The sequence below is a fragment of the Callionymus lyra genome, chromosome 8 (assembly GCF_982586985.1).
Source record: "Callionymus lyra chromosome 8, fCalLyr1.hap1.1, whole genome shotgun sequence".
Classification (NCBI taxonomy): Eukaryota; Metazoa; Chordata; class Actinopteri; order Syngnathiformes; family Callionymidae; genus Callionymus; species Callionymus lyra.
This window is the reverse complement of record NC_141825.1, coordinates 13,695,056-13,713,021: the sequence shown is the minus strand read 5'-3', so window position 1 is coordinate 13,713,021 and position 17,966 is coordinate 13,695,056. Positions and strand designations below refer to the sequence as shown.

The 17,966-nt window shown below is 40.2% G+C and overlaps 1 protein-coding gene across 1 annotated transcript; it reads right to left on the bottom strand.

Annotated features, from left to right (window-relative positions):
- Window positions 1-38: 38 nt before the first annotated feature.
- Window positions 39-11,382, bottom strand: LOC148073730 (lysine-specific demethylase RSBN1L-like). Its single transcript, XM_087796815.1, has 8 exons — window positions 10,824-11,382; window positions 10,467-10,592; window positions 9,350-10,029; window positions 3,598-3,735; window positions 2,942-3,084; window positions 2,614-2,781; window positions 2,347-2,458; window positions 39-2,276 (listed from the first exon to the last, which is right to left on the bottom strand). The coding sequence occupies exons 1-8, from the start codon at window positions 11,302-11,304 to the stop codon at window positions 762-764; spliced, it is 3,363 nt and encodes a 1,120-aa protein (XP_087652941.1). The 5' UTR covers window positions 11,305-11,382; the 3' UTR covers window positions 39-761.
- Window positions 11,383-17,966: the final 6,584 nt, after the last annotated feature.

Sequence of the window (17,966 nt, the reverse complement as noted above, 5' to 3'; positions counted from 1 at the left end):
ATAGTGGGAGAAACCAAAAACAATACATGCTCGGCGAGTACTTTGAACCATTTATTGAGCGGTTCTGATCAGAGTATAAATCACACTACCAAGTCTTAGGAAATAAAATGTATTTACAACAGAATTCACAACATTGGCTTCAAATAAAACAGACAGTAAATGATATAAATAAGTTCTATGGAAAATAAAACCTGTCTTACAAAAAATATATGCAATTTCTGTATACATATTCTCATTGGTGCTAATAACATCTAGACTGTACAGATTTGGTACTTACAGTATCATTTACAGCCCTGTGTGAGTCCACGCTCGGCCCGGACGACAACTCGCGACAATTCTGGAGTGTCTGGAGCGAGTCCTGTGACAAAGGTTTTTCGGCGGGAGCTCATTTTGGGTTTAGCAAAGTGTTACGAGTGGTTTCCTATGCGGGAGATTTTGGGGGGGGGGGCGAGTTGTTGCCCGGTCGAAGCGCCAGCACTGGAAACAAGTGCTTAAAGAGCGAAGCTAAGTAGTGCACAGGCACCGACACACGGGTCACATGACATTTGATATAAAGCCTACGTACATTCTCTAACAGACGTGAAGTGAGCTACTTAGCTTACATTCTTGGGCCACGCTAAAATAATGGGCGACCTCCTCACGGTCACAATAAAAAGAAGTCCATCGCCTCGTCTGTAAAAGGAGAATAAAAAGGAAGCGTGCTCGAGTATTTTAGCGCGGCCCTGCCGTAAGTCGTACAGGTAAAAAGAACGAGTAGACATTCATATTAAAAAGTCTTTCTGCGGCGTGTGTGTCTTGAGTGTGTGTTTTATCGAGTGCTGTGGCGGCCGGGTGTCCTGCAGGGGCGTGGAGGGTTTCCCCTGCTGCAAGTCTTTCACCTTTGGCCCTTTGAAGGGCACAACAGTCCGGCTCACCGACCCCGGTTTGGAGGACGAGGAGCCCCGAGAGTCACTGTGATGTTTGGACCTGTCGGTGAAGGACAGGGCCAGCGTTTGGTGGGCTTCCATGGGCTTGAAGAGGTCAAAGGTGATGAGTGTCCGTGGCGGTTTGTGTTCACCCGTCGAGGGCTTCTTCTTCTCCTCCTTCCCCATCGTGTCTTTCTTCTCTTTCTTGACCAGGACATTTTGAGGTTTGGGGGCTCCGGTCTTGATGGGCGTGTTGGGGGCGCCCCCCTCCCTGTGCCCACTCTTTTCCTTCTTCCCGTGCGACGACTTGTGTTTGTGTCCGTCCTCTCGGTCGGGCCGGGAGCTGAACAGCGCCGTCACTCCTCTCTCCTTCTCGTGCTCCTTCTCCCTCTTGACGTGAGACTCTTTGACCCACTTCTCCTCCGACGTTACAGCAGACTTCCCTCCCTCCACCCTCCTCTCCTCCTCCTCCCTTTTCCTTGGCGACGGAGTCAAAGTGCTCCCATCTCTGTCGCTCTTGATCTTCTCCCTCTCCTTCCCTCTCTCCTTTTTATCCCTGTCCTTGTCCTTATTCCTCTCCTTCTTCTCCTCCCTAGACCTCTCCTTTTCATCCCTCTCTCGTTTCACCTTCTTGACTGGTGGTGCGCTGAAGGGGCTTGTGGAGCTCTCTCTACTTTTCTCCTTCACACACACAGGGAGATGAGGAGGTGGAGGAGGAGGAAGAGGTGGCTGTTTCTCTACTACTTCCTCCTCCATTTTGATTGGCATCGGAGACTTGAACAACATGTCATCTGCAGTCTCTTCATAGTTCTTCTGGGGAGTCCAACAGACCGGTTCAGCTCTCTCCTCTACCTTTATCTGCTCCTCCTCTACAGGCCTGGACTCACGAGTACTTAGTTCCATCTCTTCACCTCTGTCTTTCAACACAGGAGAAGGCGTGTCCATCATCTCCTCACGCCTCTCTTCTTCTACCTTACAAGGATGTAAGGGAAGTTGTGAAGGAAGATCTTCTCCATCAGTATCGTCTTCATCTTCATCCTCATCGTCCTCATCATCATCTTCCTCCTCCTGGTGCCGCTTCAGTGCCTTCTCCTCTTCTTCCTCGCGCTCCTCTTCTTTGACATGGACCAGGAGCTCCTGAGACGAGGCCTCCTCCTTCACCCTGGCGTCCTCCTCCGTCTCCTCGTTTTGGTGGTACTGCCTGAGTCGGATGTGCCAGGCTAGACTGCAGACCGCCGAGACGGTCTTGAACTGGTGGACCACTCCTCTGGGGATGAAGTAGATGTCGTCGTGGTACAGCTGGATCCTTGCGTAGCGGATCCCCTCCCTCCTCAGCTGGTTCAGCTTGGCGTCGTCGATCCACTGAACACACTGCGGACCGGAAGAAGGAACCACTCAGAAGTGCTCCAGTTGAGCTTAGACCAAAATCTAAATTACACACCTGAGACAGTGGAGGTTCGTGGAGGTCCAGCTGCAGCCGCATGACTACCTCTGGGAAATCTGCGGCGTGGAAACACACAACGTCTTTGGTGATCCGACCAGGTGCTTCGCTGCTGTGAGAGAAAGCATGAATCCAATTAAAGTCCGATGACGGCAGCACAGATTTCACGCTGAACTCTCCAGCAGAGACAATTCATTCTGTTTATTTTTAGAACAAACGAACACTACAGCGGTTCTTGTAGCCGTCAGATTGTCTCCGTGTACTCACTCTTCTCCGCAGCGCACGGCCTTCAGCACGCCAACGGCGGCGGTCGTTTGCCTCTCGAAGCCCTGGCCGATGTGGTCGGCATGCGCCCTGGTCCGGTCCTCGAACAGCATCTCTCTGGGCTCGCTGGCTCTTGGAAGATACTGCAGGTTCTTTATCTCGTTCGTGGACCTGAAACACAAATGTTTGGAGTCAACTCATGAGAAAACACAGCTGAGCGCTCGAGGAAAAGGCGATTAGATCAAAACAAAGTTTCCCGACTAGACTTGTAAATAACTGCAGCCTGTTTCTCTGTGAATCTGCCAGCTGCGCGCTGAATGTTCACACTCACCTTTTCCTTTTGAAGGGAGACTTTGGCATGTCCGCCATGGGGATCATCTGTTCTCCAGGTCTGACCCACATGATGGGGCCATCGTCACTCTCCGTGGGGCTCTGCAAACGTAGGCTGGAAAACGTTCCCCAAGGCAGAGTTCTCTGAAAGACAAAACAATGATGAGAAACCACAGCAGATGATTGGAGGAAAAAAACATTTCTATCTGGAAAAAGTTTTTTTTTTACTGGTGCCTAAAGCAAAATGAAAGAGCTATTTAAAGTAAAGTAAAATCAGGATTTGACGAAATCCCCATTGAAACAAATATTCATTGTCCATTAAAGGATTTGTCATTATTATTTTGAAGAGAGATTGTAGGGAAGAATATATCGCGACATGTTATAAAAAAAAACATTATCTAAACATTTGCCATGAAAATATAACACGAAAACTGTCTTCATCTGCAGGTTCTCAAGTTTTCATTTAACCACATTTCCAAGCAAAATTATCAATAGACTCATTTAATCCAAGAAAACTTCAAAAATCATCATGATAAGATTTCAGAACTACATTTTCAGATGACCATATAAGGAGCAGATCAAGTCATTTATGCTATAGTAATACAGACAGAGCTGGATAAAAGTAAAGATTGGAGCAAAGAAAAAAAAAAAACTCACCTCCAGGAAAGGGGATTCCTCCAACATGCCAATGAACTCAGGGAAGTAGTTGCCAACCTCCTCGTCCACGGCACCGACCAGACTGACCTGACGCATGGCCCCGGCACGGTATGTTCCCTGCGAGTATGTTCGCTTCACCTGCGGCAGAAGAAAAGTGACCAGAATTAGGAACAAACTAGAGCGAAAGACGGAAGTCATCGAGTAGAGGTTCTTTAGATTAGCACCCCTAGGATAGCCAACTGCATCATCACATTTATATGAAAGGTAAACACGCAATATTGCCTAATTCCAGTTACACAAAAAACATCCATAAACGGAAAACAAAAAAGGCTTATTCACATTCAACAAGTAAACAGAACTGCTATTATGAAATCATTTTTTTATATTCTGTCCCATTCGGTCTGTCACGGTTCATGCTGTTTCAATTTCGGTCGAAAGCTTGAAATCAAAAAGTCAATGTGAACAGGATGACTTGGCCAGTCTCTTGAACCAGATGAACAGCAGATGCGGAATGTCCGACATGTGATTGTGCGAGTTGACTACCAGAAATTACCTGGTAAGGTGGCACTAAAACAGTCTTAATATTTTATGTAAAGGTTTATTTGTGCTCACTCTTTAAATAAGCATTTTTACTACAATTTTGTGCCTGAAAGTGTTGAAAAAATCATTCCTTACACTTGCCTTACAAGTTTCTTGCTTTTTACTCTGTATTATATGTTAACATTTCCACTTTAAACCAAAGTGGAAAAAATAATCCTTGATTGACAGAGAGAAACCAACGACACTCTTGGATCACTGCCGTCACGATGTAGCAGCATGTGTCCTGCTGACTGGGAGGCAAAAGTGAACAAATGTCAACATCAAAGTGTCCGCTTCACTTCACCAGACTTGAGCGAGCAGGTCTGACGCGCTGATCGGCTCATGAATATTTATGGCGCTTTAGAATTCAAGCCTGCTCTCATTTTGTTTCTGCCCGATACTGTACTGCAGCTCAGCACTGCTAACGATTCCGACTTCTCAGCTTCTGGAGGGGATTTAAATCAAGAGACACCGTTGAGGGAAGATGGAGAAAAATACAACGTCACACAACAACTATAGACGCAGTTGATAGATCTAGAGGAACATTTGGTTTTAGTAAGACTAGTCTGACTATGGTTGTGCATCGATTCTGTTTCAAAGCACCGAGGAAGATGTACAGCATGAGCCGATCTGTAGGAACATGATTTGAAAAGACTCCTGTGGACAGCAAGAGTGTTTTATACTTTCCGTCTTCATCTTTGTCAATTATACATTGCTTTTGTCACGAAGGAAGTGTCAGAGTGAATGACCAAGATTAAAAGCTCAATTACTAATTAAACACACTTGTGTTGATTAGGTTAATCAAGGCCACGGTCCAAGGATCAAGCCCTGTGGAGCGCCAGATCTGATGGCGAAGGACCTCGAATGACCAAAACAGCATACATCTCTACGACTGAAGCAGTATGTACAAGAGTTGATCTCATCGTTTTAACAGCCGAACCACATCGTCACACACATTAAGATAAATGAATAGAGTAATCCAATATACTTTGCTGTTAAGTCTTTCAATAATGATAGTTTGTGCACATTAAACATGTGTGGCGGCAGAGTTTCTACGTCTACGCATTGATTTAAGCGGAGATTAAATTAAAATTATAATACTGTGCATGTCAGTCAGTGCCGATTAAATGTTTCACGCATGAGCGCGCACATCTGGCTCAGATAGTATTTTGTAGAGTCAGGTAAACATATTTAATCCCCCATTAGAACACATTTAATCAGATCAACCATATCTTCTCAAAAACAAGCTACAACCAAACCATTTATTTTTGATTACAATTTTCAGTATCTAGACGTTTTTGTGTTAATGGGCTCGGTGAACCACCTGCTTGAAAGACTGGTGTTTTTATATCATCCAGTTTCCTGGAGGAGCACAGAAGCAGATCTATTCGCTGACACACATTACGGTCATTTTTGGTCAGTCGATTTAGCGTCCGTCTTGTTCAGTGTTGAGCCGAGTTCATAACTATTACAACTGAGTGAGTCATCCCACTTGAGTGCTCTTACCGCTCTCATGTGGTTCAGCAAGTAAAAGAGGGGCCTCGCTTATTTACCTAAACAGTGCTGTCAAGTGTCAATATTTGCTCAAACTCGGATATAGATTTATTTTATAATCGTCTCTTACTTCAGAGCAACTCTTATATCTCTTAAATCCTTTATCTATTACTAAACCTACCATTAACCAACATATAGAAGATTGACTAGTTGGTCATATATTAAAGGAGAATCATTAGTTTCTAGTTACAAGATAGATAACCTCACAAAAAAGACCAAAGGATACAAGTCCGACTTTAAAAGGGAGTCACATGATCGGGGAAATTGGAAAACGGTGGCAGTGTTAAAGCCGTTTTCATTGTTAGTCTGAACACCAGAGGCTTCTTGTTTAACAGTTATATATAAAAGTGAAGGTTGTCTAATAAAAAAATGGTAATGGAAATGACAAGCTAGGCTCAACAACAACAAAATCCCTTTGTTTTTTAAGTAGTAAGACTTTGGGTAATGAATTATTAAAGTAAATCTATTTATACTGTAAGACACTGTGGCTCTACCGACAATAAAATCCATGATTTTATGCTATATATACATTTATTTTATGAACACTGCAAAAAACTTGTATTCGTTTATACATCAAAATGCATTTCTAGGAACAAATATGCAAAAAGAACAGTGGGAAGAATGTTCATTTCACTGTGACTAGTAGCAATTTTCTACTATTAAATGTTAAAATACTATTAATTACATTTAAAGGAATTATTCAAATAAAAGCTTGAAAAACCACTCCAATTACATTTTCTTTATATCAGTTTATAATATTAATAATAAAGCAGCTGCAGGTGGATAGTAGATTACCAGTGAATTGCATAATGAAATTTTAGGAGATAAATTACATTTTGACCACCTAAATTTTGAAAACACACCGACAGTTCCAATCCATTCTGGTTTTATTAAGAACAGCCAGAAAAAGAAATGTCCATCTGCCCGTGTTGGTGAAGGCCACATGAGCTTGGGTCGTATCCGATTACAGAGCAGCATTTGGACCGTCAGCCTGGTCCAGATCTCAAAGATTTCCTGCCCAGTGAGAGGTCCCTGGACAGAATAATTTTAGGTTTGCTCGTCCTGGAAGGATTTCACTAATCTGGGTTTAAAATCAGCATGTGGCTGTGGTAGTCAAAGACACACTACAGATCTAAACCATTAATAAAAGACTTTGAAATACTTGGATTTATTCATTTAGTCTTAGGTTCTGGTCAAACTTGGGAACAGAACCAACACATCTGAAAAGTAGAATGAGGCTTCAGATGTGCTCACAGTCACATGGGGATACCGCCCACTTGCTGCTGTCGTAGTCAGCTGCTCCTCCACTACAAATTCAAAACATTCCTGCAAGTCAAAACAGCAAGTTCGTTTTTCTATCCAAGTATAAGACCACGTGCGCCTATATAAGCAAACTCACTACTTTAAAGACACTTAAGTGGGCTCTAAAAACACACCCCATTTCAGTGACGTGTGCAGTGCAACACCACCTCTCCTGGACGACCTTTTGTCCATTTTTGTTAAATACTTCGCATTATTATAAACACATTTTGGTCAGTTCTGAACAGTTTTATCCTCACGTGGCATTCATTTTGTCTGCGAGAGTTACATAGCACTAAAAAGATCAGAAAAATATGTTGAAACAAATGTCAAAACAGTTTAAGTTTTAAACTGCGAAGATATTGAAGATCTTTTTTAGCTAGCTTTCCTGTTCCAGGATTTGTTTTCTAGCCATTTAGAATCACTGTGGGTCAAGATATCCAATATCTTGTTACTAAACCATAAATTAAACATGCTCAATTATTTGTTGACTCAAATAGTTGGCAGGCCAGCTTCAGAATCAAAACCTACTGAAAATGCAGAGGCAACTTACATTAGTTAAAGTTACATCAGGCTGAATCAACTCCAGGAAAACTTCTTTTACACAAATTGTTTGGCTAAATGTGCACAGAAAACCTACAATCATTAACGTCAGGATAAAAAAAACTGTAAAAAGTGACCAATGACGAGGCACGAGGTAAAGACGAGGGTGTCTAGAAGATAATTCAACAGAGGCAGAGAAATTGTGGGGGAAAAAATAACAACATTACGATCAGTGTTCAGAGACATTTGTTTCCTGTTCTTATCGTTCAAGCGCCAGAGTCAAGGGGGCCTGGAGTCATGTGCGTTTGACAGCAAGGAGGAGCCATTCTGGAGCGCTCACTAGTCCAACACCGTGTGACTCACAGTCGCACTACTCATTAGACTTCATTAAACGATATAGTCTACTCATTTTACAGCATGAAAATGTGGCCTGGTGTGTTCTGGATTAGGTCAAAGGAAGAGTGTCTCTACATTCCAGGAAGTTGAGATCTGACAGTAGATAATCTTGACACACGTTTGTAGTAAGAATAAATATACACTGGCCTTACTGTCATTCAATCATAGTTTTTTTTTATGTCACTCTGCTACACATCATGAGTCCGAGTATACCAAACAAAACCAAGTTTTGGAACCATTTAGTGTCATGGTCTGGGTCCAAATATTTCTGATCTCTAGGGTTAGGAGTCACACAGATGAAAGATCAACATAAAAGGACATCCTTCGTCTACTAAAGTGCATCTATCATGTAGGACTGAAAGCTTAACAACCTGTAACAAATGAATATCTTTCTGAACCGAGTATTATTGGTGTGGAGAGCAACAACAGCACTTATTCTAGGCAAAAGATAGTAGCAAGAGAAATGTAAGCAGCCGTTTCTCTGACATTGTCTGAAAGTCAAACGAATGCAGGTTGAGCTGAAGCAATCCAAGTGTAAGACGGCAGTTACCACAACAGAAACAAAACATCTATAAAAACAACCTGAAACGAGCGCTCCCTTGTTTTGCAAAAGGTGTCATTAGTGAAAAAGTACAATTGATAATTGTTACTCAACTATCCAAAATAAAATAAATTAAAAGGTAATCCTGTCATAGTTATGGATTGCTGCATTTTGGTTTAAAACATGTCAAATGAAAACTGTTACCCTGAAATGTTTAACATTTCTAATAATAACCGTGACTGTAACAGAATGGGGGATTTATTGAGGATCCTGATTTTTTTTCTATTAAGGTACTTCTTCATTATTTAACCTTCTTAGAACCAGTAATAGAAAGTACTTCCTGAATTGACAGAGAGCCATTCAAAGAGCTGCCAAAGTAAAAGCTCTGTTTACATTGACACAAAAAGAGTCAGAGATGTCAATATTAACAGATAGTATGCAAGACATTATAGATGACACTGTACATGTAATTATTTGAAATGAAGATTCCTGGAAAACAGATGGCTCTTGTTTAAATGGGGACATTTTAGGTGCTGTGTCAATAAACAGAGACATGTTTTTTTTAAAACAACTCATCAAGTTAAAGCATAACAAAGTGAAAACGTTGGTTTTTGAAAGTTAATTTGTGACTTTTGCATTTAACCATTGTTTTACTTAACTGTGATTTTTTTAAAGTGGCATTTTTAACACGAGTTTTTCTCCTTAAACGGTGCATTAAAATAATTTGATTGTTTTGGTCGAGCTATTTGTTCCAAGAAGTCGTAATTGACAAAGAGTTACTTTTCTTTTCAAGTCTTACCACAGGAAAACACAAAAATGGACAAAAGCCGTGTTGTTTACCTGAGCGTGAAAGTTGATCATGGTTGTCGTCTCTATATCCTTCTTTCCCAGCACCTCCATCTTAACAGGTGCGTTGGGAAACTTGTAGGAGAAGTAGTCCAGGAAATCTGGGAGGTAGGACGCCGCTCCATGGATGATTCCCATAACAAAACTTGCAGCCTGGGACTCGTCCTCGCTGAATGATAAAGTCACAAATTCCTGAGCAAAACGCTGCATCTCCGCAGGAGGAAGACAGGCGAGCTGCTCGCTGTAAGCGTGGGCAATTGATGCGCCGCCATTCGCCTGCTGCTCGATATGAATCAGATGGCCGAACTCCAGACCAGGTATTACAGGTGCTGGCAAGCGGTGAAGAGGAGAGTTGTAGCCCAAACTGTCTCTATAAATGGAAGGGATGGAAGTGGAAGCAGTGATAGAAGGATCTTGTTGAAGTTGCGTCAGTGTGTTGTGGAGCAAAGCTCCGGCGCTGCTGTTGTTGCTGTTTCCATTTATTCGACCGATTAAATCTGGCAGACCCAAAGACACCCCGGAACAAACGGTCTGGCAGGAGCGGTGATACATCTTCGGTCGGCTGTGTCTCTCTTTCGAGCGCTCGCCATCTTTGTGCTTCTTTTTCTTTTTCTTCTTGAGTTTCTTCAGAAGCAGGTCTTCCTCCGAAGTGGCTTTGGGTTTCTCCTTGGATTCTGCGACAAAAGGTTTAAACAAAACATTAGATAAATGGATGAAAATGTTGTTCACATGGAGAAAACTTTAAGGCTTTAAGAAACATCTTAAGAGGTTTTTATTTGTTCAAGCTTTTCCTTGATTTTCTGGAACTCCTGTTGTGTTATCAGTTTGATCTTGATCTTTAAAATAAATACTTTATTGAATATTGTTTTGATTGTTTAAGCGCTTTGTGACCCTGGTCTGGAAAAGCGCTATACAAATAAAAATGACTTACTTACATTCAACTAAAACCCTTCAGTTTGACAGTCAGATCATATACTTATCAGCCAGAACTATAACTTTTAAATTACAAAAACATACAATAAACAGTTTTAATTAAAGTTAAAATGTTTTAGGTTCGTGCCAAAAAAACAAAAAGCAAACTTTAAATAACGTGTGTACATTTAATATTTACCTTTGCGAGGAGTGAAAACTTCTCCGTTTTCTCTTGACAGTTCATGTTGGGGAGGCAGTTTGTGATTTTTCCACTCTTTATTCTTCTCCTTTTTCTTTTCCTTCTCCTTATCTTTAACGCGTTCATCTGTTTAACGGGAAAAAAAGGAAGGCAGAGAAAATGTAAGACATGCGGACACAAACCTACAAACATTTCCACGTGTGTGTTCAACCATCTGGGCCTAATAAATATAGGGGCCTACGGCACACATTATTACGTAATGTCGCTTAAACCATTTATATTCTCGTTTATATTCGCGCACAAGTGAAACGTTGCGCCTGGAGCGGAACCGGGCTCGGAGCGGCCGCGCGGACCCACCTCTCCTCGGTGCTTTCACGTCGCCGTTCTCCGTCTTTGTATGGCAGCTAGCTGGGCTCACTCTCTCCGCCGCCGCGGAGGGACATGGCTGCGCTTCGCTGCTCTTCTGCTTCTCCTTGTGACGCTTCTCTTTCGCCTTCTTCACTTTAGGCGGGGAGGCGAGGAAGTTGCTTATCTTGAAGATCTTCCGAGCGGGAGCGGACGGCACCGCCGCGGCGGCGACGCTGTGGCTCGCCTTGGCCGGGCCGAAACTCCATTTCGCTGGGCTCACACAACTCTGCTTCCCGTTGTGTTTTTCCTCTCCGTTGAGCGCCCTGTGCTTCAGGCTCTTCTCCTCCAGGCGAACTTTCTTCGGTGTCGGCGGGTAAATGTCGCTGGAAGACTGCGGTCGGCTCTCGGGTGGACGTTTGGCTATCAGGGGTTTGGGGGAATTTGTTTTGCTGTTTGCTGCGAAATGCATGGAGTCCACGGACTCGGCCATCTTGGAAGTTTCTATTTTTTACGGTCAGACGTAACTGGTGCGTCAGAAACAGTTTGGGGGCGGGGCTTGTGGTGTTACGTAAGACGCACAGCGACCCTGCAGGTTCACACAACTTGTTTTTCAATTTGAATTTAATTATCATTTTACATTTGTGACTGCCAGCAGTAGAAATCAATAGTTTTGGTTTAAATGTTATAGAAGTAAAAAAAACCGCAATAATACATAGAAATAATATATAATGTAAAAAAAATATATATATGTTAATAAAGATGAAAATAGTTTTGTTCAATTTAAAGTTCACGGTTTCTAGGGGGGATTTTATTGACGTACCCACAGACAGACAACTCACACAATAACACGCAGAAGATGCATTTTGTTGGTAATATGAAGTGTCTAAAGCCGTTTTTGCGAGTTATTATTTTCCTCGTATGTCTTCGTAGTGGTGTGGAGTTGATTTGATCCCCTCGATGCGGCCAATGAGGTAAAGTGTTAATTTTATGTTTCACTATTAATAATGCAAAACATACGATGCATTTGATGAGATTCATTTAATGTTTTATAGCTTAAGGCCGGGGTCATGGGGTCATAAGGTGTAGGATGTCCTGGAAAGCTCGTCAGTAAACCACACACTTGCAACATGTATTTTCTGTTGAATGACATTTAAACTGAATCGTTACTTTGCTAGGTCAGCTGATAGAGTGTTAGATGCAGTCATTCTAAGGCAGGAGTGCGCAACTACATAAAGAAAATGGCAATATAACTCATAAAACTCGTTAAAACATATTTTTTTCTACTAAATGTTCAGTCAAATTATTTTGTGGGGCAAGAAATATTCACAAAAAGGATGTAGAAAACAGGAAAAGTACAATCATATATGAATAACTGAGCCAATGTATGTAAAGTTAATAAAACAACAAATGCAAATTAAAATGGTGAACTCTCAGATTAAAAAAAAATGTTCTAGAAGGATCAGTTCCACTCTGACATCATGAGGGCTGCTTAAATACAGTCAATGGCCCCCCTTTGCCCATTGTTGGTGAAGTTTAACACCCCAACAATTCACGTTTAAAATAAAATATATAGCAATGAAATAACAAACCTATTATGTATAACATTAACATTCAGGACGTTACTCGGCGGAGAATGGCTGCCTTGGTGCATGCTTCATTATCTCTATTGCTTATTTCTTGTGTTGTCTTCTTTAATTATTTTATTCTGTACTGCCACCATAAAAAAATCATATGTTGTGTTTACAACACTATGCAATAAACGTTTCTAATTCAGATTTGAATGAAAATATTGACTGTTTTTATTCAATTTTAACACTTTTTCTCAAAAGTATTAATCATGTCCTTTACAGGATGGATAAGATTGAACATTTGCCCTCAGTCAGGTATACATGATTTTCACTGTTGCATTTACAGGATGAGCCAATAAATTGAAAACATTTTCTGTTTTTTTTTAAATTATTATTCTACAGAAGTATTCTACCTTCCAAAGTATTTTCCAAATTATATATATATAGTATATTCCAAAGTGCACGAATGCTCCTACCCAGGTGCAAAACAAATAGACTCAGGGACTCATTCATTCCTCGGGCTATTCAATTGTACAATTCTGAGTTCGGGGGCAGGAGTGCAGTGAGAGTATCTGGATGTTCTGTTCTATGTTAGTCTTTGTTATTTTTCTTTGATCTATGTTCTTTATCTTTATCTTTAGACTTAGATTGTGTCATCTTGTTCTTTCTCTTTATGTTCTTCTTCTTATTTTATTTTTTATGTATTATTTTTTATTGTCTATGAAAAATTGCTGGCTATTGGAAAAAAAACAATTTAGTCAATAAAGTGTTACCTTACCTTACCTTACCTTACCTTATTTCTAATCAGACACCACATAACATTCTAAATTGAAAAGATTATAACAAATATATTTTTGCCTAATTCCTTTCTTAAATAATATTCAAATCTATCATGATTATGAGATACTGACTGAGATATTATTAACTCCTGTCATGGATATCAGTTGTAATTAAGGCATAATGGGAAAAATCGCTTGTAATACTTAAATATTGATATTTGATCAACCTTAACCGACCTGTATTTACACTTGTACACTTGTATTTAATTCACTGCTACGAACCACAGGTTGTGTCCTAACTACATTTTGTTGCTCTGAACTTGTGACAAGTGCAATGACGATCCAATCTAATCCAATCTGATGATGATCAGCTTTTAAAGACACATTGCAACGTCCTGTTACAAACCACCACTAGATGGCAGTCCAATGACAAAAACAGACTGAGAACTCTTGGACGTTTTAACCGTTAATGTGAATAACATAAACAACCTGACCGTTTGTTATTCATCCACTGTCATCGTAGTTATATTATATTTCATTCAGAGCGTGTTTGTTATGACAATAACTAGTAACAAATTACATTTGTGGTAACTTTCATTTTTTCACCCAATTATATAAACTTCTTTTAATGCTTCTTGTTTCTCTCTGTCTTGCAGGAAAAGCAATTTATAAAAAAAACAAACCTTAAAAAAATCCTGTCTGATTCATCCGTGATGACACTTTGTTTACTTTAGATGGAGATTCGTTTATTGGAATACAGGCACCGACAATTTGGTTCCCATAGAAGGACAGATTGTGTTTGTGTAATGCTTAAACACACGCTATTTCTGGCACATCAGCTAATTCATGAGTCGCGCACATTCACACTTTGATTCTTTAGTCAAAAGATTAAAAGTCAAAGTAGATTTATATCCAGTACATTCTGTGTCAATAAACTCCTTTCACAGGTCAAAAGGTTAATTCTCCCTTCGTTTGTAGTTTTTAAAGATTTTCTGAAAAACAATGTTAAAGTAAAGTATCATTTCAATCATTCTAATTTCTATATTTTAATTATTAAATTATTGAGTTAAAAACATATTTATCTACTTGATTTACAAACGTATGTAGATAGATGGATGGATGAATGGATGGATAGAGAGATAGAGAGATAGATAAACTTTATTGATCCCTTATTATTTATTGATCCATTATTCTTTTGATAATGAATTTAACACTAAAGGCAGATTTTTCAATAATTTCTAACCCTAAAAAGAGTTTGTGTGATGAGGTGATGGAATAATCAAATGGAATTCTTCCAACCGAGCTGCCCTTCCAACCCCTCATTTGTCTCTGTCACGATGGGCAAAATGTTACTGATGTCTTTAGCGCCAACAGCTGCGAGTGCGCTCTAAATATTATTGTAGAATTGGCAGAAGAAAATGAGTTGTATCAACACACCATGGTATTTTAAGTGCACTTAATATCAAACCCCAATAATGTTTTGTCACATTATGACTATTATCAGTAAAAGTCACGGCTGGGAAATTGCACTCAGACTTCCCCAGAAGTTAAGAAGTTATGTAAGATCATACCAACTGTTCCCACGTTGACCCCTCGTCTTTCTGACTTTATATTTCCTGTCCTAGTAAAAGTGCATAAACACGTTGACTCAGAGTTATCTGGTGATGGTGCTCGTTGTTGAGGAATTAGGAACAGATGTTAAAGAGACTGAAGAGACTATTGTAGTGTCGGTTACAGAAGAATTAGGGATGGATTATGGACGAATGAAAACACCTGAAGTTGCTATTGTTGAACAGAGCCGGTTTTCTATTTCACATCTTGGTAACCGAGGACGATCTAATGAAGGCAGTGGGAGGGAGAGTGGCACGACTGCAGATGTAGTTCTGCCGGAGACGGAACACTTATGCACAAAACAGCTTCAGCGGCTCCTCTGCCCAAAGGCCGGTGAAGTCGTCTGCCAGGAGAGCTGGTTCCGATGGTCTTGTTTGTAGAATTGAGTGTTTATATGATCCTGGGCAGAGATTGGTCCCAGACGGCTCGCGGAGAGAACTCAAAAGCACTGGCTCCTATAAGAGGGCACAGTAATGAAGAAAAAGCAGTGTCCTTAAATGGATAAAGAGTCGTCGCATCTCCTGGATAATACGCTGCGGCTGCAACCGAAGTTTAGTTTTTCAGATCAATCTTCAGTCTCGTCTTCTCATCGTTTTAACAGAAACCATTCTGTCTCCCACCCCAGATAGTAAGACTAAATTCTAGTTTTACTAAAGTTTAACTTTATTTTGAGCATTACTCTGAGGGAGCTGAAGTTAATGAATTGTAAAAATTTGGTTAAAAAATTTAGAATTATGTGATAATACTATGAAGGACTTTTCCAAACATGGATTTTTTTCCTTGTCCTTTGTAAAACAGCTTAAATTAGACCTATTTGTGACCCATTTTTTAGTCAAACCTGGCAAAAAATGCGTTGGTTTTCAAGTTCTTTTATTGTCAAATATGCATGTGTCAAGACATACAGCATAAATTAAATTGTGGTCCTGTCAAACCCAATTTAAATTTAATTTAATTTCAATTTAAGGATCCTTATATTTAAAACTTTTGGTTCCTATAAGATAACCACGTAATCGGACCATTGCAGTGCATTATGGGACAGTAGCATAAGCACCGGTGAATCATTTGTTTAGAGCACTTGTGGAATTTTGGGGTTGAAATCTCTGCTTTTCTTCAACCTTGGAGAAGAAGATTGTCAGCGTGTTAAAACACCAATAAACTCTACAAAAGACTGCATGGTATTACAGTGGAGCAGTTCAGATATGTAAACAGTTTTACTTCTACGTATCTCAGTAAAAGGCTTTGGTAAAAATGTTCCGACTAATCCTACCGACTTTATTTAAGGTGGGCTCTAGTAGAAAACATACCTTCCTGTAGACCAGGGGTCTCGAACTCAATCACTCAACAGAACTCACAAAATCCTGCAGAACACATATTCACAAGGAAGTAAGAGTCTGATTCCTTCACCAAACACTCGCCGAGAAAATCTCTTTCCCTCGGTTTTACTTAAATAGAAAGTCTCTGAATAATTGGTGACTTAAATAATCTTAGTAACTCATTTTATCTCGAACATTATCATCTTTATAAGATGTCAACATTAATCTACTTTCATATGAGGCAACCATCTGGTGGGCCACATATCGCTAGATTTGGCCCCCGGGGCCTTAAGTTTGCTTAATTTAAAGTAGACCATAATAAAAACATTAGCACCAAAAATCTAACTGTGCTACTATCAGCTCGGCTTCATATTTTCATTCCACATATGTATTGGGACAAATGGTTTGTCATGACTAAGAGCAGCTGAGTCGTCTCTACTTCAAGAGGAGGGGAGAAGAATTCGCCCATTCGCTCATTTGAAAAGCATCTCAAAAATATTTTCACATTACGCTCAAACCGTGTGAAATCGAATGTCAATATTTCTGAAACCCTGTCTGTGATATTGAAAGGAATCGTTATAAAGCCTTCACTCCACCTCTGGCAGTGGTCGGACGTGTCGCCCTTCATTAATGATCGTGACCCCCCCCCCCCCCCCCCCGGGGGCGTCGAGCAAAGAGGTCAAACTTTAGTTCAATAGAACAACCACTTACACGTGACCCCAGGCTCTAATTTACAACTTTGAATTCAACGAACAGGAAAATGTTGATGTTCATGTCATTGAACAGATGTTTGTCATCAGAAGTCATCAACAATAAAGTACACGAGATTGAATCAACGAGGTGTTTTTTTTAGTTTATATTGGTGGACCCAAAGTCCTCTAGATGTCCGTGGATATTGAACCCCAACATGTAAGATTCATGGTAACAACCAATCCGGATGTTGATTGGTGAAATGTTGCTTATTAAAAAACAATCGAGCTGATGTTGAGGACTGTCAAATGAGGAGAAGAACTTTCATAGAGCAGGGTTCAAAGGGGGGTCATCGTTACTCTGCATGATCGAGCTGTTGCATCACTTTTGGCAAAAGTAGCCAAGTTTTGCTTTGGTTAAAAATGGATGAAAACTGGCTCAGTTTCTCTTCAAATGTCAAAGGAAAGAGCCAATAAGTCAACTTTTCCAAAATTCCTGTGTATGATCGTAGCCATTATACAACAACAGATGCCATTGAATATCAGATTTATTCACTTTGAGTCAATCAGTGTTTCCTCCCTAACCAGTATAACATTGGCTATCCGTCTTGGTTTATAATAATTAGTAGAAGTTATTAGTAATTATATCAATTCGTTTTATATTATCATTACACATGGAGTAGAACAGAAATTGAAGTTGGATCATTGTTCTTTCTCTTGACCATCGACTTGTTCGGCCTGGCTTCAATTTTGACATCGGAAAAACCAAGAAGCCTGAAAACGTTTAATATGCAGTATTTATTAATAATCAAAGTGAGCTTTACATTCACAAGGTTGAATGGAGCTTCAAATGGAAACAGGAAAAGGGTCCAAAAGCCTGTTAGGAACACGTTAATCTAATAAAAGAAAGTTACTGTTGGTTCCTAAACGTTGACATCTCTTTACTCTCTAGTCTTGAAGGTAATACCTCGAGACAATATACGATCATGTGCCAGTCGAAGGACCGAAAATATAATTTTAAATAGTGGAAAAGCAGTAGGAAAGTCGTGAATACCTTTTAAAAAGGAGTCAATCCCACATGCCTGAAAAACAAGGGTGTCGAACTCAATCACACAAGGGGTTAAAATCTTTCAACAGGTTGAGTCGTGGGCCAAAAAATGTGTCTATTTACTAAATCATGGTGACAGGAGGT